The sequence below is a fragment of the Centroberyx affinis genome, unplaced genomic scaffold (assembly GCF_046629955.1).
Source record: "Centroberyx affinis isolate AG114_WGS23_722 - 3 ecotype Tasmania unplaced genomic scaffold, CSIRO-AGI_Caff_v1 ptg001185l_1, whole genome shotgun sequence".
In the NCBI taxonomy this organism is placed as follows: domain Eukaryota; kingdom Metazoa; phylum Chordata; class Actinopteri; order Beryciformes; family Berycidae; genus Centroberyx; species Centroberyx affinis.
Genome location: NW_027279711.1, coordinates 91685 through 114025, shown reverse-complemented (window position 1 = coordinate 114025; position 22341 = coordinate 91685). Strand labels below are relative to the sequence as shown.

The window sequence follows — 22341 nt, the reverse complement described above, 5'->3', positions numbered from 1 at the left end:
CATGACATAAGATTACATAACTTGGACTTTAATTTTCATGCACCATTATTGCAAATAAAGGTCGTTGGCAGTTGATGAAATCGCATCATTCCCCTTCCAAAGCTCCTCAGTAAGTCTCCTTGTGGTTCCTTTTGCAATCCCTTCCTCTAAAGTTAGGATACCCAAGCATTTCCCACCCACCTCTAAACATTCCCAAGGGATTGTTCTTAAGTCGATAAGAGTCAGTGTGTGCATCGGCTGACTTCTGCTGTTGGGTCAGATTGAAGTCCCTGAAATAGATAGGTAAAAATAGAAAGAAACACGCACGCACGCGCACACACGCACACACGCACATACACATACACACAAAACACAGAAAACAACAACACTGACTCTGCTTTCCCCCCTTGCCCTGCATTTCACAGCAGTAGCCTCGGGGGGTATCCAATTATGACGCCCTTGAGGGAATGACAGTGCTTGGATTTCTGTCAATACAGGGTTCAGGTAGTGTTTCTCAATAACACTCTGAATTATTGATGACAGTGAGATTGAGAGAAGAAGGGGTAGTTAACATTCACTTTTATGTATGAGGAGGAGAGGGGGATGAAGGAGATTGGGTAGCACAAATGCCACACCGCATATTTTAAACTGATCCGTTTGATTAGGTGACCCTAGGTGAGACTCATTGGAAGATGCCATAAGAAAAGACCCCAAAAGATTGAAGGTGGATCCTGACTGGGCAACAGGGAGCCTCTCTGAAGATGAATCTAAATAATTAACAGGAGGCAGACAAATGAAGAGGATACCACTGGCGCAAGCCTGATCCCTCTTCCACTGATAGCGTTCTGGGCTTTTTTTCCCCATCCCAAATGGACACAAAGACGATGGATGATGCTTGCAGCGGTTTTCCAGATCGATCAGAGAACCGTCTCGGTGTCTGAGTCCTGCATAGATCCCTCTATGTGAAGTCTGGCCAACTCGCCCACTGTGGCGGGAAGGCTTGAGTTCAGGGCCTGACCGGAGGCAAAGGTACTTTTCTCTGAGACTGATACCAGCACACAAAGCAGTGGGTGCCAGCTCTTTAAAGCAATTTCACTCTTCTTGAATACAGGGTGTTCAGTGAGACACAAATATTTACATCCTCCCTCTCGACACTGACACCTTGTGTAGTATCAATACTGTGCCGAAACACTTTTCATAACTTTTGTTGACTCTTGCTGTCGGCTTGGTTTTACCCTGACATCAATGCCGTAAAAATGAGCCAGTGATTCTGGAGTAGAAACCAGGCCCTAATCTGTGGGGACTCCTCCATGAGGACAGAGTAGAGTAGCCTGACATGGGATGACAATCGATGGCCTCCACCACAGGACGACCCGTCACTCGTCTGAACTCTGTGGGCACCGAGGTTAAAGCAGCATCCCCCCGGGAAGGGGCTGAGTGGCAGTGATGGCAGGGAGGGTCCCAACCTCCCCTGACAGACACATCTCATCCAGGATGCCATCCTGCCCTCTGCCTGCCCTGGCACAGTGCAGATACTATAAGAATGAGACTACATTATACTGACACCAGACAGTTGACATACTAATCCAAGAACTAAGGGACTACAGGGACCATTGATTTTCTATTCTTGGTAAAAGGCAAGAAGCCGACCATCACTCCTCTTCGACCTGGGATGCTAATGGACTTTTTAAAATGTTGTCACTGAAGTCCCCTTGAGCCATTCTGTTTTTGCCACTGCATGACCTTTGAAATTTCCCAAAATACCCAGCTCTTCTCTCTGACTTGTATTCAACAGCCCAACTTAGATTTCTTGCCTGGTCTGTGTCAAATGTTCATTCACAGCACTTGGCTGGTCAAAGACGGATAACTCTGGAAGTGTAAACTATTTCGCATCCAACTTCAGAATGAAAGTAGAACTACAAATACCTGTAAAGCTGCTCTTACAGTTACATTTGTTTTCGGTATTGCATCTATGTTTTTTAAGCACACATGTTCCCTTGTGAGTCTTAAGTGTTCAACCCCCAGTTTTGGCTGTACCAGTCACCTGTGAGGTCACTTACTTTTGTTTCTGACAGACCATCTAACTCGTTCACAAACCAGGAGATTTTTTTTTTCTTTTTCTTTCTTTGTTTGCAAGCAAAAAAAAAAACATTAATTGAAATTATCAATATCAGAACCCCCAAGATAAAAGCCAAACTCTTGTATTAAATTTTGCATCAAAATTTCAATGTAGTATTGACTAAGAAACCAAAAGCAGTGAAGGAAAGTCTGAAGGCTACTGCCCTTGATGAACAGAAGTGATCTTATAGAGGTGCTTTCAAAGACATTCTTAATTGGGTCTAGGCTTTAACTACAGTAGGATGAACTCGTTTGCACCACATGTAACACTCGTCTGAAAACTAGCCTATAGTATCCGCCTCTGTATCCTGTGGGGGCTGTTCTCCCAATTATTGCCCAGTGCTCCTTGATCCCAATTCCAATTTGCCTCGGCGACGTCTGCGTGGTTAGCCATTGGAAATCTAATTAGCGAAGTTTCCCCTGTCTGAGAGGGTCGAGTGGAGAGTTGAAATAACTGCCGGGCAAAGGAAAGAACTGTTGCAAACAAGTGTCTTGAGCAGACGTCACTGCGTGGAAAGACTATTGATATTCATCACCTAGGTACATACTCCAGGAAACTTTCTTTATCTACGTCATAACTGATGTTTGTATGCCATCTATGATTGGTATTGCTGAGTGGACTCTGGGAAGGATGAGTCGAGAGTGCTGAGAGAACCTGTGTGAAAGCAGCTCTGTGTGGACAAAGATGAGTCCTGTGAGTGTTGTCATGGGACATCGATCAGATATTGGTGGTCTGATGAACCCTCCTGAAGGAGGTCAGAGACAATATGGCGCAGGCCTTGACAATGAAACGTTTGTACTGCTGGGCACCGTCCATATCATGGGTTGTTTTCCTCCCTGCCACATCAAGGTCCCGTGAAGTTGTTTTGGCAACAATGAAAAGTCACCAGGCAAGCTTTAAGTATTGGTGTGGCAAAGCAAGGAAAGCAGACAGCTCAGCATTCATGTTATTATTCCCCAAATATTACTTACCAAAAACACCCATTAACCTAATGGGTAATTTAATTCTAGTCATTATAATTCTCAAAAAAAAGCATTTATTTCTCAACATGAGGCGTCCCATACAAATGCTTCAAGCTATGCACTTATGATGTAAAGCTAACGGACTTGTGCTGTCTTAACAGCTGGGCAGAGTAGCCTAATTGTTATTTGAGCGGTTCAGTAGAGGTAAACAGGGCGTAGTAGAGACTGACATAAATTTAACAAACTAAACAAGCATTCCCTACTGCTAGTCTTTCTCTATATAATGTTTTTCTTAACACTATACTATGTTGATTTGTTGGTATTGTATATCCCCCCCCCCACTCACCCTTTACCATAACCAAGGTCTGTAGCCCACACTGTCCCATATGGCTGCCTTATTTTGCAACAGCCCTCTTGTCGTCTTGTTTTTTTTTTTCTTTATGCCTGTACATACAAACAACATTATTGTTATTATTACTCCTCAAACATTCTGTAAACTTGCTATAGTAGATCATCTGGTCGCCACCAGCGTAGCATTATGATAGTATCCAGAAGAGAAACCTGTTTGGTAATGGCCTGTTGAGAGTAGAGGCCAATGTGTCTAATTGCCTTGGAAATTATAGAGGAGACCGGGGATATGATCCCTCATTATGTTGGCCAGTGTATACCACAGATATAATGTGAGAGCGGAGGATAGTGGGGCTCACTCAATTTCCGCAGCCAAGGAGCTCGGAGATATCCAAGTGCCCAGAGGTGGGAGGTGAGAGGTGCTCTATTCTCTACCTATCAAAAACGAGTGGATTAGCCTCACCACCGCTGAAGCACCGGTGAGGTCAGAGAATATTACAGGGTGATTCTGCATTAGGATTTTGCTCCAGTGTTTAGTTGTGTGCAGCAGGTGTTGGCAGAAAATAGATGTCCCAAGAGCCAACAGGTGCATACAGTGCAATGCAGTTGATTGAGGATAAAATTGGCATTTAGGATTTTGATTGTAGGTTTTTATGGCGCAGTGGTCCCTAGCCAAATGGAGGGCCGGGAGGACATAAAAATTTACTTGGAAGAGTTTATGTATGAATTAAAATGGATCCTTTTAAATGCTACCATGGCCTCATCCATGGCACCCTATAAAGACAGCGATTCTCTCATCATTAAAGTCTCATTTTTGCACCAACTCCGTGAAAGGCCCTCACACTCCAGAATACTGTGAGAGGACATCTTATCAAACCACAGATCCAGCACTGTTGGCTAATCCAAATGAATGTCAGATAATCAATGGAGTGCCCCAGCGGCCCAGAATCCCCTGCCCTCCAAAGAGGCCCAACTGCCAATGTCTCCCAGATGGCTTAACAAGTCCAGTTCATTAAAAACAAAACGATCCGAGCCCTCCCATCCAAACCCTAGGACACAGGGAGAGAGTGTGGGATGGGATAAGCGGTGGCTTATTTCCCATCGACAGCTGTCAGCTCATCAGCCCTCCCCTCTCTCTCCAGTCTGCACAGAAGACAATCAACTGATTAGGCTTAGTGTTAGGTTAGATTAAGGAAAATCACAAGTTCAGGATTCCAGGAGCTGCATCGCTGACATGTTTACACGGGAGGGTGTGGTGTGTTTGTAACATTGCAAGTTTTTTTGGCGGGCAGCCACAGAGGTGGGGCTGGAGCAGCTGGACCCTTGGTTTGGGTTTCAGATCATGTTCCGTGTTAGTTTGAACCGATTGCTATAGAGTACATGTGGAGAAATCACAGCTCCATGGGATGAACTTAGGGACATCAGATGTTCCATATGTAGGGCGCTTTGAAGGTGCACCTCAAAAGCTTTTTATGAAGCCACATCTTCAAGAACTGGGGTTTTGCAAAGGCCATTACTGACAAACTACTTATCCAGGTCATTCTGGTTCAACTGCGCTGTTGACTTTATAGGTCTTGGGCACATACAGCTTCCAAACTTAGATTTTAAACTTCTAAATGTATGTCTGTAATGGAAGAACGAGTAATTTTCCATGCCAGTCTTTAGGACCTCAACCAGTAAAATGAAAATAATTCAGTCACGCTGAGGGTGAAAGATTAGAATCCTGTACAACATTTCTCTCTTCAGCATGAATGGATTTGAGAGCTTGTTAGTTTGTTTTTACATCATCATCATCACGGAGCCTCCTTCTCACTCAGCCAACTGCCTATTTAAATGGCTCCCCTCTGGAAAATGGCTAAGGGCCATGAGAATTCAAACTAACCGGTTCCACAGCAACCTCCTGAACTATAACCCACTTTACAGGCACCCACCACTTTCAAGACTATGCATTATTCACACTTTATGCTTTTTTTCTGTTACCGCTATATTTTTTTGTTCATTACATTGTTTGTGTCAAGGATGGTGTGTACCTCCGAATGTCTCTGCTTAGTGTGCTGGGCACTGAGACAGTTTTCTAAGTGTTGTAATAACATGGCAATTAATTCTTTAATCTTGAATCCTTTGATTCGACCGAGGGCCAAATCCTTACTCTATCACCTCCCCCAGTCACTTCGGTGCCAAACCCAGAACAAAAGTATGAGCGTCAGATCAAAGACAGTTGTGCTAGTTTACATAACATTACTACAGCTTCAACACAAATGGATTTCATTGGGCAGTTCATCAAAGCTCAAGCAAGCTCCACTCCTTTTAATGCTGTAAGACTTGCAAAACTTCTCCAGCAGCAGCTCGGGGTTCTGATAAACACATCAAGAGAACTTCATGCTCTCTGTGCCTTGGCTTGTAGTGGAAATATAAGCTTGACTTTCAGTGTGTCTTACTGGTCTTGCATAAGCTCTTGTACTCACTACGGTTGTCTTGTTTTGCATGTGTGTGAGTCATCCTCACACTCTTCTGGGTTCGTGTTCCTTTGGCTAATATAACACTACAGCTTGTCAATAAATGATCTCTGCCTGCTTTCCTCCCTCATATGCTTATGTTTTTAGGTGCCAATCTCTGTGGATATTCACAACAGAAGCGAGCTAGTTATGCAGATCATTTAAACAATGCCATTTAGAATAGTTCTGCGCATTTTGACTGTAATTTACAGCTATTTTGGAGGTAATTTAAGCACTTGCATAAGTAAAGTTCACTCGAGCCATTCCTTTGCCTTGAAGGCTTTGCCATTTTAAGTGAAGTTTTTAATGGGTCTGCCTCTTGGAATGATGCCACTATAACAAAATCCGTTTGTTCAAGTTGCTGTCCTCGTTTGTGTGAAAAAAAAAAAAGCCAAATCGGCATATGAGCCTAATCCATCAGTTATATTGTCCTCATATTTTGCCTACGGCAGGACACACAGGCAGTTGTAATTCATAAAGTAAACAGGAACAGACACCCACCCACTCCCCTGGATTTATGGCATTGTGATCATCGCTTGACCTCATCGCTAAATGCAGTCTTCTCCCCTGCATTTAAATGAAGCAGACCGTTATCAATATTGATGGCAGTTCATGTCTCTGTTGACTTAATTTTCTGCTCCCACTTAAAAACCATGTGGCCCAAGTCTCACTGCCACAGTACATAAACTTGGGTGGATGGTGTTGCAAGAAGCCCCTTGGAGGACGCGCTGCCCTTAATAAGTTGGCGTCGAGCACAGGTCATCACATTTTGAAGTTTGTTTCAACAAATCCCTGTGCCGTCCATCTGTCGTTGTCTCTTCCCTCAGATATCAAGCAGATGTGAAAATTAGCATTTCTACACAATCCCAGACTGGTGCGCATCTACCAGAGCTGTTAATTATTCCCAGACTGAAACTCAAACTTGTGTCTGATCATTTTTAGTGGAGCCATTCTTAGGGCTCCTCTGTCAAACACTTTTCTTAAAGTTGTAACCTATGAGATTTTTTTTTTTTCTGTTGTTTTTTTTTGTCTCCATCTTTGTAGCTAAGCACTCACTGCGGTGGTGTTTCTGCACTGCAATTCCCAGAGTTCACCTGTCAATCAAACAGTGTGTACAGGACTGTGACATCTTTTTCCTTGGATTTTCTGTTGATGCAGTTTGAGTTTCTCTAGGTGGCGCTCTTTTCTTTGTCTGTTCAGCCATGGTGGCTATCACTGCTCATGCTAACTACTGAGTTGTTCTTCTAAATAATACAAAATAAGTTGATGTTACTGCTTCCAGTAACGTAAAATGCATAATTTCCTGTGCACCAGCAGATTGTTCCCTGGAAAGACCTACCTGACACCGGGTGTGTAGAACAACAAATGTAACAAATAAAGCAAATGTAATAGTTTTCATGAACTGAGTATAGGTTGAATCACCATCATGTTATATCAATTTGCGACAGTAGCAAAACGGAAATGTATTCATATACATGAAAATGCCATGGATTATTACTTAAATGTTAAGTTGTTGTTTTCCATATGTCCATTAACCTCAGTAGCTGATGCTTGCGTCAGGGCCAGGTGTCATGGCGGGCAAAGTGAGGTGTTCTCCTCAGGGGAGGCGAAGGTTTAATTGTGCCAAGTCACCTGTGAAAGACTAGAGGTTGCTGGTAAATGAGCCAGGTGTCCCGGTGGCCAGGGCCCCCGTGGCCTGCTCCTCTCCTCGCTGCTTCCTCCTTTGTTCTCTCTCTCTCTCTCTCTCTCTCTCTCTCTCTCTCTCTCTCTCTCTCTCTCTCTCTCTCTCTCTCTCTCTCTCTCTCTCTCTCTCTCTCTCGCTCTCTCTCGCTCTCTCTCGCTCTCTCTCGCTCTCTCTCGCTCTCTCTCTCTCTCTCTCTCTCTCGCTCTCTCTCTCTCTCTCTCTCTCTCTCACTCACTCTATCTCCTCTCTGCGTGTGTCTGTCTGCACGCTCACATCTTGGCGGTTCAGCTGACACTCAATCACATCGCCGCATTGGCATAAGGCATTGCATGCTAATAAGAGCTTAGCTGCCACCTTTAAAAGTTGCTGTTGCCATTATTCAGTCATGTAATTGTTGCATGTTAATTTTACCATGATTAAAACGTGTCTTTATGTGTGCAGCTCATATAATTTACAGGATTAGGACTGCTGTAATGTGCTCCAGTCTCTAGCATTACTATCTGACCGGCAGTATATATTTACAGTGTGCTTGTAAAAAGACATAGTTGGCTATATTCAGATCTGTAAACCCTGCTAACCGTGCTAATCTTGTGTCTGGTCTCAGGTGGAGGTGGATCTGCTGTCGGCCATGTGTTTCTGGTGAGGCCTCGTCGTCTGCCACAATGAGGCTGGTGACCGGCTCGCCTCGACCCCTCCTGCCGGTGGTCCTGGCTCTCACCTTAACCGCCGTCTTACCTCAGCTGTCCTCAGGAGCCACACCCTTCCCCCAAGACCTGGAGCCAATCAGCATCGTGGGGAGAGAATGTAAGTTCAAGCTCTGTTGTGTTGCCATGGTGATCCTAGATGCAGGAGCAGATGAAGAAAAGCAAGGGTCACACTAGGCATTATATCTCCTCTCAGTGGAATATTGCTAGTTGGATAGCTGTGTTAAAGGGCACGTTCACAGCAAGCATATTTGTTAGCGTTTTATTCGAACCCTGGAGCGTTTACTCCCGGAGTTTGGTTTGTTTGGGCAGGTGAGAACAAGGCCATTTGAACTTGGGTGGCACCAAATAACACACTGGGACACACCTGAAAATGCGGTTCTTGGTCCTCCTCCAAGCGAACTGCGGTGCGGTTCATTAGGAGTGAGAATGTAATCCAAACCAACTGCAGGAAACGACCCTAATACACAAGGTCTTATAGGTGTAAGGAAACGGATTTTGACATCTGATAACCAGCAATTATTCATGTTCGCAAAGCCTAGCATAACAAAATCAACCACAGTTGTGACTGATGCTCATATTCAGCAAAGCTACATGTGAGTCTATGTGGCTTTTACAAGCTTTAAACTTGTAATTGGGCAGTGTGAACCTAAATGACCCACATACAAAAATGCAGCAAGGTAACATTTTCCACTGTGGTTCAGACCAAAGAAAACAAACCAATTACCAAGAATTACCAAGTTCAAAGTATAGCACCAAGATTATAAGCTAATATTTTGACTGGGGAAGATTATTGACTGCTGTGACACACTTATCACACTGCCTCATTGGAGCACCCTAGGGCCCCATCAGCAGCACCCAATCACTGGGGAGGTCTGCAGAGGAGGTCCTGGCTGGTAAACGTAATGGCCCATAATTGATTTAAGAGGTGGCTGAGACCGTGGCCCGCACACTGTAATTGATCTATCTGGAAGAGAGTAACGCAACCATTAGCAGAAATAGCCGCGCTAATAGTCCTATATGTGGAGCTCCGTCCCAGGTGTAATGAGAGCCATTTGTCACCTCTGGTTCCAGCAGGTGACAGCATGGCGGAAGGCCCCGCACAGCTCCCCGAAACGTCCATTATGTATGATAATACATCGTCAGCCCAAGGTCTCAGAGATCATCCCTCCCTTACTACTTTTTTAACAGAGAGTGGGCAGATGACTCACCTTTAGTCTTTTTTTCTTTTTTGTAATAGACACTTGGCATGCATACAGAATATGGTTCGACCGATACGGACCTTTGAAGGCCGATACCGATATTTTTGTATTGGAGCTGCTGATATCGAATATCTTTAAATTACAAGTATTCAGTGTTGCCCCCAAAATGTTATTCTTCGTGTGTCATACTCCAGCTGATTTAACTGAATACAACGCCTTCAACCAGAGAGGAGGAACTAATGATTTAGATCACAACGGGACACTAAAGCTCAATAATCAATACTGATGAAAATCTTTGAGATGGGTTGGCAGTTATCTAAGCCAGGGTGGCGCACCTCACCTGTTCTATGGTAGGTGAAACTCACTTACTGTCTTTTAAATGAAAAATCATTAATGAACAATTAAATGAAACAAAAATGTGCAGAGGAAATACTTTTTCATTGCAGGTTTTTTAGATTGTTTTTCTGTAGCTGTGGTCAGGGAGGAACCTGGACGACACTGGCTGGCACATATCCGATATTTAATAAAAGCCCAGTATCAGCAAACCGATATATCGCTCTGGCCCTAATGCATACTAAGCGAGACACAGGATAGAAGGTTCCGGTAGGATTCAGTCCTTAGCCTGCAGGGTTACTTGTGGTTCCAGAGGCAGAGGTCTTAACTACCGCCCCATTTCTGGACACCCTCACCTGCTCCTGTTAATTGTAGCGAACTGGGGGGAATATCGCCTTGAGCAGTACCCCGAAACTTTAAAGGAAGTGAAAGTGCTGAAGAGTAATTAGAAGACCTCATTCGCCGAGGGGAGGATGGTGAGGTGGGCCCGGCGAGCCACTGGGAGTCTCCCCGCCAGACAGCACAGCAAGGTCCACCGCTCAGCCAGTCATTAGAAGTTTAAATCTTTAAACAGTCGATTCGAGACGAGTGGTTAGGGGAACGTACGGCTCCCTGTAGAGAGGGTAATTTCAGATTGTGGTGTATTTCTAGCGGGGATTGCTAATTCAGCAGCAGCCCAGGTCAGATGGGAGGCTGCAGGGCACTTAATACAGTACTTTACAGATCCAATACTCCCTGGCCCTGAGCTGAATCTCTGCTTGGGAAAAAGGGGAAACGGCACTGGAAGTTTCTTTGATGTAGCAGACAGCCTGGTGTCAGTAATGAGCAGGCTGATGTTATTCAGCAGTTTTTTGAATCGAGTGATTGTGAGTAATGTTTGTTTATTGCCTGGCTGTCACTCCCCTATGATTAACGAACTGGACACCAGCTCCTACTGTTGGAATTAAAATTTCTCTGTAGCGAGTTAGTCATACCATTGGAACTGCAAATGGCAGAGAGGGGGAAAAGGAAGCAAGAAAAATGAATTTGGGGCTTAGTGCAACCTAGAGCAGATATTAAATCACCCTTTTTTTTCTTCTGCTCTCATTGCACCACTTCTCTCAGTTCATCTTATCTCACCGTTTTTGTGCCGTTGCACACAGACACATAATATCTCTTTTTTTGTGCACGAATACGCCTGATTTTCAGAGAATCATACGCTTGATTTCTTTGCTGTCTGCGGTAACAGGGATTACATTTTTTTTTTGCCTTTATTTAACCAGGTAGTCTTGACGAAGGCATTCAGAGTGATTTCTTTTCACGTTGCGTTCATGACAACACTGAACTGCGAACTCTCTGACCTCCAAGGCAGAAAAATTCCATTTAGACATAAGTTGACCAGACGGCCTCGTTTTCCAAGCACATTCCTTTGATTTGTTGCCTTGTCCTCACTTGGCGTGTTCCCCAGACATGTCTGTTAAAAAATGCTTTCCAGCAGTCATTTATTTAAATCAGACTGACTTCTATGACACGAGCATCTTATTTGCAACTTTGGAGGCTATTTTTCCCCTGCTTATCCTCCCCCACAGCACACATTAGCATATGTGTTGTGGGTCTTCAGTACAATAGGCCGAATTGTTACCCAGGTTCAGCATTTGTTGGACAGAATTGGTGTGATATTTTTTATCAGTTACTGATTCTGTGTTAATAAATGTTGAGCCACTGTTGTCCTAGTACTGTCTTTATGTATGCATGAATTAAATGTATTGCAAAGCTGTAAATGGTTGTAAATGCTTTGGTTTTAATATTTAATATCACAATAAAATCAACTTGTATTGTGAGTTATAATGACATTTGAGAGTCTTTATTCAGCACACCCTACCTTGCAGAAATCTTAATCTTTACAGTCATTAAGAAAAATCTGGATTGGAGCAAAGTTTTATGAAGGCGAGTTTATCTTGAACGTTTTCTTTTTCTCTGTCCATCTCCTCTCCCACACAGACTCCTACCTCTACCCCAGCTTCCAGGGCCTCATGTCGGACAACGACACGGTCCGCCTGGGCCTGGACTTCCAGAGGATGCTGCGGATCAACCATATGCTCTACATCGCTGCCAGGTCAGTCATCACCAGCTACCTGCCTGTTTACCAATACACAGGATCTGATGTAACCATCCTTGTGCTATTTACCAAGGTTGAAGGCCTATATAGAAAGCGGGCTGGGATATTATAGAAAAGGAGGGAGGTGTCATTGGAGGTATAAAGCGGGCACCTTCAATCACAAATGTTTCACTGGCCCACTCACTGCTTTCATCTGTAAATGCTAACAATGAACGTTTTGCATATCCAGACTCAGTTCTGCATGTTACCACCATTTATACACGATGGCAAATAATGCAAATGTGCACCTTTTGCACATATTTCTGTACATATGTTAACCTCCATCTGTGAATCTGTTCATGTGAATAGATTGCAATGCATATTTGCACATCCAGAGACATTTATGTTAATAGTATCTTCTTCCATCTGTGCATCTGTTCATGTGAATAGCTACTGCAGCAATGCACACTCCCAAATCTGCTTCAGACCTGTAAATCCATCAGCAAAGACACTGTATCTCATTTATTTGTTGTATTATTCTCACTTTGATTGTTGTAATTACTTAGCATGTTATCCTCAGCACTCTGTTTGTCTTCTTCTAATCTATATGCTGTTCTCTGTTGGTGGGATGACCTAATATCGCCACAGGAATCAAACACGGGAATTAAAGTTTAATCTAATATTTTATTTATTTAACCAGGCGTGTCAACTAAGAACAAATCCTTATTTACAGTGATGGCTAGATAAGAGGCAAAAGGCCTCTTGATGGGGAATTTGGGGGGAAGAGGACAAAAAAGAACAAAAAAACAGGGAGAAAGGACAAGAAGCAGTTTGCAAATGGCAACAGAAATCTTTATAAAAACAGTAATGTTGGAAGATACAATAAAGTAGCACAGGCATAATCTGGACAGACACACATAAAGACTTGGAGACAGCAAACAGCATAACAAATAACACCATCAACAACAAGGACACCACTAAAAGCAATTAAAACATGCAACAAAAACATATGGCAGCGCCCACAGAGAAGTTGGTGTAGCCATTTTTCTTGGAAACTGTTGCATGTGTGTCTGTAAATGTCTCTGGAGTCCTTGAAGACCGAGGGAGAGAGGGATGGAATTGTCAAATTTCAGAGTCTCTTTCAGAGTCTTTCTTTTTTTTTAATCTAACACCTCCAGACGGCTCAACAGTAAATTCTGGCATCCCGGCTCCAACCCCCTCTATTCCCACTGCCAGCACAGATCAGACCTGTACTTGGCTGCAGTAGACTTTTACTACTGGTCAGTTATCTCCGCCAGCCCATTTCCTCCACACCAAACCGCTATTAATCTATTCGGTGTCATCTCTCAGCCTAATTGCATATAGCTCCTCTCTCGATCAAGATGTCATAGGTTAATTATCTAGAAAGTATGAGGTCCCACCTCTTCTGCCCATTTTCATTGTGCAAAATGCATTATGCTACAATGTTGGCCCCCGTCCCAAACTGCAGCACTCTGACTGCCAAGAAACCCCGTCCAAAAAGGTATGGAGATTCTTAATGTACCTAAGTGGACTTCATATTTTCCACAGCTGCACACAACAAAGTGCAAGGCTCACTTCACAAAGTTATTCATATGGGTTATGTCAATGCTTGGAAAACTCTTGTTGCTCTTCTTCAGAGGTTTTCATCTGCAGTCAAAGGGGGTTTGATCTCTTTTTGAAAACCAATAAACTCTCCTCTGGTGTTGTCTATCAGTAATCCACCTCTCACTGTGGTGTTGAACAGCTCTAATCAATCCTATTTAAAGGGATGGAAGTGTTTTTTTGGGGAGAGCAGGTTTTTGGTAAAATGGTAGGATCAGAGGTCCACGGAGGGTTGCGTTCAAAAGCCTCAAAGCTGAAGAAAGGCGAGTGGAGACGGGCCACTAATGCTGTGTTGACTGTTGATCTCTTGCAGGGACCACGTGTTCGCCGTCAATCTCGCCACCTCCTCTGAGCAGATCATCCCACAGCAGGTAGGCAAGTCTTTCCCATGATCGTGACTCCAAACCCACTAGCGTTCCCCTCTGTCCTGCAGTGTCACTGCTTTATCAGGGCTGGGCATTGTTAGAAATGTTTGGTAGTTGGGTCTGATGCTTCATAATCAATACCAGTCCCAAGATGCAGCTTCTTTTGATATATCTGTTTGTTGAATCAAAATACATTATCTTAGAGAACATTACTTGCACATCCCATGTGCTTTCCTAAAATGAATTGGGCCACGGTTGATTTCCTCAATGCAAATTCCCATAAGCAACTTGAATTCTCATTCTACGAATCCAACATTTTGATTCCTTTTGATCCTTTAAAATCAATATCAATAATAAGTAAGGTACTGATCTGTAACCCAGCCCTACCTCCTATCATTTTGCTTCAATTAAATTTAAATAGGTTTTACGGTCCCTAGGGTTATAAATATAGAATAAAATTATCAACATGAACGAGCATGAGGGTATCACATGTCAACAGTGATATTCTGGATGATATATCTCTAGTAATGATAGACCAACCTGTTCTAAAGATGGGTTCAGTACAAGGCATGGCTCTTTAGACTTCAGAAGACTATTTTTTTCTTGTTTTGTTTTTGAAGCACATAGTCTGCTTTTACACAAAAAGTCTCTTGTAATGTTTGTAACTCATTATTTTCCTCTCTACCCTTTGCCTGTCTTTTCATTCAAGTATTAAGCAATCTCTCTTCAGACATATATCCAATACAAGTGGAGCGGTGCTCTTGTGGCTTTTGAAGTGCCACGCTCACTCCTATCTGAATCTCATTTGTCAAACATGATTGCACTTAAATAAAAGCCCTCCAAGGCTTGGACTTTTGTTTGCTTGTATTTAGATTAGCCTCAAGCACGGATATTCATTCCCATAAGGCCACCTCTCCATGTCAAGGAGATCCAAGCTATTGATTTGGATGTTGACTGTGGTAGAAAGAAATGAGAACCGCGGAGCACTACAATGCCGGTCCATCTCTTTTTTCCAGCAATGTATGTGAGAACTTAGATATTGAATGTTTGTATGCGGTGCGTTTTTTTAGCCATTCATCCAGACCTGTGCCCCTCCCAATGCGACAGTAGGAACTGAGTGGAAAATTAATGAAGACTCCACCTATATGCCACTGTTGCATTCCGACTTTCCGATTCCTGTTATCCGGCCGAGCCAAGATCATTAGTGTGTGACTGAGTTATATCGCCAGAAAGCGGTGCGTCCTCTTCATCATAGATCCATTCCTTCGCTCGGGCTCAATTTCAAACCAGTTCCCCATCTTTCACGCGCCGGGCTCATCCACATTCTCCCCTTCACTGATCTCCCTGGGCCTGGGTGGCCATAAGTAATTATTAGTAAACCAAATCGAGCGTGGACGAGGGAGGGCCTATTACCATAATGCTGACTCCTATTGAATCCTATCAGATCTTCAAGAAGGAGAGGACAGGACCTAGAGGGAAGAGGGTTGGGTTAAAATTAAGAGACAATAAACAGAGTCTGTCATATCCTGCTCAGAAAGTGATTGGTACCTTATTCCCCACCATTTTGAGTGAGCTTTTCGAGTGAGCGAGTTCCCACAGCACTGGCTCTTTTTGCATTCTTCTTAATAATAATAATTATAATAATAAACTTTATTTATATAACACCCTTCTTACATAAAATGCAGCTCAAAGTGCTTTACAATAAATAGAGGAAAAGACAAATTAAGGTAAAATACAGAGTCAGAGAAAAACAGATCGATTTAAAACATTAGACCGTTTAGAAATCAGATCTTAAGTAAGTAAAAGTAATTTAGTATAGCACCTTTCACAGAGCAAGGTTACAAAGTGCTTCACAAGAGTAAAATTGTTAAAAATAAAATAAGACCATAAATACAGTAAAAAAGAAACGAACAATAAAACATAACACACAAAATACAAACACTAGACAGCACGAGGCGAGACAAAGGCCAGTTTGAATAAATTAGTCTTCAGCTGCTTTTTAAAGGCACCAACAGAGACCTCATATCCTATGTCTATAGGAAGAGCGTTCCACAGTGTCTGAGCCACCACTTCAAAGGCACGATCACCTTTGTTTTCAGTCCAGCACGAGGGACAGCCAGTAATCCCTGGTCAGAGGACCTAAGTGACCTACTGGTGATATAAGGATGGAGCAGGTCAGAAATGTACACAGGTGCCTGACCATGCAGGGCTCTATATGTGAAAACAAGAACCTTAAAATGAATCCTGAACTTGATGGGAAGCCAATGTAATGAAACTAAGATGGGTGTGATGTGAGTCATCCTGCTGGACCTGGTCAACAGCCTTGCAGCAGCATTCTGGACCATTTGTAGAAGGTCCAGAGACGACTTGCTGAGGCAGGTGAAAAGGGAATTGCAGTAGTCTAGCCGGGATGATATAAAAGCGTGAATGATCATCTCTAGCTCGGGTTGTGATACAACTGACCTGAGTTTGGCAATGTTTCTTAAATGGAAGAGGCATGTACGGGTCAATGATTTTCTTACGGAATGGAAATAAATTAACATGTACGTTTATTACATTGATCAATGGTCCGTAGATGTAAAGCAGGAAGCAGGTCTCCTCCTTGCGATCCGACTCTAGAAGTACCTCGCTATCCAGGATGTTATTAACACCATGCCTCATAGTGTCTTATAGCAGTTCTTAATTCTGGTCCTCGAGGCCCAGAATAATACTGCAGCTTTTCTACTCTCCCAGGTAGTTAATTGCATTCACCTGTCGTCCCAGGCCTAAATAGTTCCTGATTAGACAGCTAGAATGAAAACTACCCGGCTAAATGAAAAAACCAAGCAGCACTCTGGGCCCCGAGGACCAGATTGGGGAACCGCTAAGATGAGTTGATTTTTCAGACGCACAAGGTCCAGGACTCACAGTATCACAGTGTGTTACAGCTACAGTAGTGTCCAGGCTGTAGTCAAGACCACCTTAGTTAAAGTAGAAGTTAGTCCAAGTCGATTCCAAGACCAGGTCCTACCGAGTTCGAGTCCAAAGAAGTCAAGACGGAGACCAAAGCAAATTGTGCCCAAATCAAGATCAAGACTAAAATATACGGTACATGCCTTTCCAAATGTAAAAATAATGATAAACAGAGATGTAGATCAGTCTTCAGGAGCTCTGTACTAAACCCTTCAACATCCAAGGCATTAAGGCAAAGGATTTTGACTAATCAATGCATAAAAGTTTGAGCACCATTACATACTATTCACAGGTGTAATCCCTTGAATTGTTTGTAGCGCTGGGGAGAAAATAAACGCAGGTGGACCGGGTGGAGAAAAATGTATCTTCGGAAAAATAGTCAAGTCAACATTCAACAGCGAGACGAGTCCAAGGCGTTAGGAAAGCGGTTTCAAGACCGGACTCGAGACCGAGACCAGACTCAAGTACCACAGCGCTGCCTAGTGTTTAGAGAAACCTCATTCCCAGCATCCTCGGCGGTATCGATAAGCTCACAGGGAAGTCGGGTCAGTAAATTATCCTGCACAGTTGGCAGTGGATGGGAGCCGCCGGCCAGTGCATTAAACCTTCAACCAGCCGACCTTGTTAACAAGTTGATGGATCTATTTCTATCACAGCCCACCAGTGGAGGCACGCCTAGCCAACTAGCGCTGCTACAATGTAGTGTGTGTGTGTGTGTGTGTGTGTCTGGGGGATGAGGGCATGGGTTATGGCTGGTAGGTTAATTGGAGCTAATTGTCTGTTCCTTATATAGACACTGAAGTGATGCAGATATCCTTTGTGGTCCTTTGATCCCCATGTGTGTACTCGCTGATCTGCACTTATCTCGCAGAGTGATTTTTATCGTTGAGGAACCATAATGCTTAGCTGCCCACCGACAAGCTACGCACGCCGCCTCAGGCATTTCTGATATTTGTCTGTTTGTTTGTTTTTTGTTTTTTTTTCCCCCCGCCGACAGTTTATTGAAGTTAATGAGATTTTCATCACAGCTGTCTCGTAATAGCACTTGAACGATTGGGAGCAACAAAAGCTGGGATGGTGAAAAACAGCTTGTCTTTGAGCTGACAGTTGGCTGTCTGTTCATTTTTCAGAAACTGACTTGGAAGACGAAGGATGTGGAGAAGTGCACAGTGAGAGGGAAAAACAGCGTGAGTATTATCTTCCAGACACACACATCTTCCTCTCTCTCTTTTCTTTTTTGCTCTTGTTTCTATTTCTCAGTCCCTCTCGGGCTCGTCCTTCTTTTGCCTCCGTCTTGGTTTCCGCCGCTCCCTCACACAGTGAAGTTTTGTAATAAGGCGAGGTGTGCAGCTAGCTTATCAGAATCATTGCCTCAGCCATCAGGAGACACAGACTGGGGGTTTCAGCATAGCATCAGCCTCCCCAGAGCTGTAGTGAAACCACAAGGATCAGCCTGGGGATTATGGTAATGACTATAAAACAGAGAAATGTGGTGCGTGTGTGTGTGTCAGTAAAAAGTATACCTAAGTCCTGCTTTGATTCTGTAGTTGCTGCGCTAGAAGCCGACATGGACTTAGTCCCCGATGCACAATAACATCAGCTGTTTGCCCCCCCCCCGACAGGACGAATGTTACAACTACATCAAAGTGCTGGTGCCGCGTAACGACGAGACGCTGTTCGCCTGCGGCACTAACGCCTTCAACCCCACCTGCCGCAACTATAAGGTAAGACACTGATACACGGGTATCACTTTGTGTTGCCTCCTGGCCCAGATTGTTGGAAAAAACGCAATTACAGGTAAGAGATTTCATATTACAGCCATTATCAGGTATGTTTGGCTGTGACCTTCTGTGCTGTTTCAGTTGTACCCCATTACCTAAGCTGTTAAAATGAAAAATTGCAAACAAAAACCGTATCACATTAATACCATGTTGAATTTAAGCGAAAGGGCCATTGCCAGGATTAAGTTTAATGCGTAGGCCTCAGGCTACGTTCACACTGCAGCTGAAACTGATTTTCAGATTTTATTTATTTTATTTTATTTTCCCTCACATTGCACAGATCTGATATTTTCTCATCAGTGTGAACAGCAAAAAGCTGCATGGGGTCAGATTTTTAAATTCCCATCCGGGCCACATGGATATGTGGTAGAAAAGTGGCTCCCGACACATTCAACCTAAATGTAAACCATTAATTCACCTGAGATTGTCATAATTTTTGGCGCCCAAGGCAGTTCGGCTGAGTCGGCGTCAGCACTGGAGAACAATGAGGCCCCGATGTATTTGGGGAGACGCCTCAATTCAGTCAAAACTCCAAGGCACATACTGCGTTTTCGAAAATGTGTTTGGAAAAAGCGAGAGAAGTATAGGTACAAAAACAGATGTGATATCTTTTGTTATTGTTACTCTGAGCACACTTATGTTTTTGGCTTCACTGTCAGTTCATATTTGTTTCGGATATATGGGTTACAATCTAGAATAGACAGGAACAGTCATCCAAAAAAATCAGATATGAGCAGCAATTCGGAATTGAGCTTGAAGGCCGGCAGTGTGAACGCAGCCGTATTCGTGTTTCTCATGGCCAGGTAACTTCAAACGCTCGCTGTTGATGGAATAATATGTTGGCTCAACAATAAAGAAAGAGCAATCTGTTGATGGTACACAAGATATGCTGATGATGGCAATAACACAACAGCTTCCTTCACACGTCTGAGACAATGAAGCCGAGAGAGTAGATGCACGAGGGAGGGAGGGAGGGAGCGAGGGCGGGCGGGAGAGGGAGAGAGAGAGAGAGGAGAGAGTCAAGAGACCAAACCACGCCAGGAAACTGGGCTCTCGGTGGCTCACGGCAGTTCGTCTCCATGGTTATCCCGCTGTTCTGGCGATTAATAACGGCAGAGAGAGAGAGAGAGAGCGCCAGAAAGAGACGTCGGCTAAGTGAAAACATACACTAGAAAAAGCACAGATACCGTCTGAGTGAAGACAATGCAAAGGTAAAGCTGCCGCAGTCTGAAGTCTGTCGAACAAAACCCCAGCGTGGCGTTCTGCCGGAGCCTCAGAGGTGACATCACGCTTTTGGACCGTGATTCACATCAGGCCATTAGTTTGGAGGAGGAGGGGAGCACGAGTCCTACAGCATATAAATTTAACAGTGCGGGGGAGAGTAAAAATCCAAAGGGGAGCTGAGTAACTGTAAGACTTTTACATTTCAGTGGGATCTTTTTTCCAGTGCATTAACCCGGCGGTTGATACCGAGGGGTACGGGGACCATCAGGGGGTCCGTGGGGGGGGGGGTTTCCAAGGGGTCCCCAGCAAAATGAGGAATAATTTAATTTCACTTTCATTTCTTAAAAGTTATCTCAATGGCAGAATTTATTAGGATGAGCGTTTTAACTCCACTGTGGTTATCAACCCGCCCATAGACAGTTGTATTGCTCTAAATAGCCCTATGTAGAAAGAAACATCTTCTACATGGGGCTCCTGAAGACAAAACCTAAACAAATGTGAGTCTGTGGTCTAACGCGTATTTATTTATATTTTCCCTTAACACAAAAAATCTTGCAAACCCCTATAGCAACTGATGGAAAGTGTTACAAGTGATAACGCCTGCCTTACTACCCAAGATTTCATACATTTTCTCACATTTCAAGTACAATTTTTTCCATACACAGGAGTAATGCTACCAAGAACTCCATATATAGACCTGTGTGGAAACGTCATTGTCTTTCTGTCGCAGACTCCCTGAGGTAGAGAGGGGCTGATTTACACTTTAACAACAACACATCCTCACATTCTTTCTCTCCATACTACCCCCCCCCACACACACACACACATACACACACACACACCACCTCCACCCCCCCAGTCTGGAAAAAAAAAAAAGTACAAGTGATGACTATCCGGACAGCTGGGGAAAGCAGGAGGAAGTGTAAATCATATCATGGAATCTGTCTGTGGGACTGCGCTGAAAAACCATGGAGGACAAGGGGGGGATTGAATTGGGGATGTGTGTGTGTGTGTGTGTGTGTGTGTGTGTGTGGAAGTGGAGGGCCGGTTAGAGGCATGAATGGATGCCCAGCCATGAACATGCAGCCTCACTGACCAGTATGCTGAGACAGCTGGGCCATGGACAGCAGAGAGGTTGTGTTTCGATGTTACCAAAAACCTTGAAGCGTCAAATCCATCTGTCTTCATCTGCCCACCAGGGGAAGCTGTCCTGTAGTTATTACACGGCTTTGTGGAATACTCCGTTCTGATTGGACACTGAGGTCTGTTATTTCTGAACAGCGTTTCACATCTAATCATATCACTCCGCGGTCAAGAAGTCCGGTCGATTTTTTTTTTAGGTTTCTAATCAATTTCGCTGGTGACACCTTGTGCCAGAAAGACGTTACTCAGGTAACAGGTAAAAAACATGGAGGATTTTTTCAATATTTTAATTTATTCAGAGAGCATGGAAATTTGATTGCCTGTTAGAGGCAGAATGGCAATCTTACCAGGTTTGTTTTCTGTTTCTATGGTTGCAGTCCTGCTGATATTCTGTTTCTTTGTTCTGCAGAAGCCTGTGAATTATTTTCAAATCAATATTTCATGACTTTTTGCATCAGGGATCTTATTTTTTGATAATAACAGGCTAGCTGTAGATTAGTCCGTTACGTGACGCACAAGCCGTCCGAGTATTTTGCAGAGCACAGTCAGCCTCTTTCAGCACCTGTTGGCAGGCAGTTGTCAACAAAAGCAGCAAGAAATCTAAAAGTCAGTATGCCTAAAATCATGACAGACTAATAAAAATACAACATTGATGTTCAGATTTGGTGTGTCAATGATCTAAAAATGTGCAGTTGGGATGAGAAACTGAGTGGGTACTTTGCTATTGTGTTTACTCCTGGTCACTTCCCGGGTGTTTTTGTTTTTTTCTATTCCCAATAGTAAAAATCATACTGGAATACATGACGAAATAACTTAACTCTTACCACTTTAACTTCAGCAGGTGGATAGTGACTAAACACACAAACACACACACTCGTCTTTATCCGCACCTTGCTGGTCTCTTAAAGTCGAGATGAAATGAAAAATGCATTTTTAACCCTTTTAGATCACATCCCCGGTCATATTGTGCACCTATTTAACAATATATGCCAAAAAAAAATACCAAAAATCAATTTCTTTGTATTCTTATATCAAAATCCAATCATGTTTTCTTCCTGTAAAACAAAATATGCCGTGTGCTTACGTAAGCATGAACCAACCAATTTCAACCAATAATATCATGACATCCACCCATCAATCATTCTTCAACCTGGTGTGTGTGGAGCCAACAGTCCTCTGTAGCTCCGTATCGCGCTAAACTCTAAGCCCCGCCCACTGTTTAGCGGTCCAATCAAATGCGAAGGATTTGATTTAAATCTCTCTTGTAACTGTACACCGCTCAAATATTCCGTTTCACTGGGAAATACGTCACAGTACAGAAGCTAAAGGCGCTCTAACTTCCGTTTCAGT

General features: G+C 43.5%; 1 protein-coding gene across 2 annotated transcripts in view; it reads left to right on the top strand.

Annotated features, from left to right (window-relative positions):
• sema6cb (semaphorin 6Cb) overlaps positions 1-22341 on the top strand; it is an 80392-nt gene that overhangs the window by 14902 nt on the left and 43149 nt on the right. For both annotated transcript variants that reach the window (XM_071524354.1, XM_071524353.1), the window contains exons 2-6: positions 8192-8391; positions 11807-11921; positions 13840-13897; positions 17974-18030; positions 18466-18567. In XM_071524354.1, coding sequence (XP_071380455.1) covers positions 8250-8391; positions 11807-11921; positions 13840-13897; positions 17974-18030; positions 18466-18567 — 474 coding nt within the window. In that variant the 5' untranslated portion in view covers positions 8192-8249. The remainder of the gene's footprint in view (positions 1-8191; positions 8392-11806; positions 11922-13839; positions 13898-17973; positions 18031-18465; positions 18568-22341) is intronic.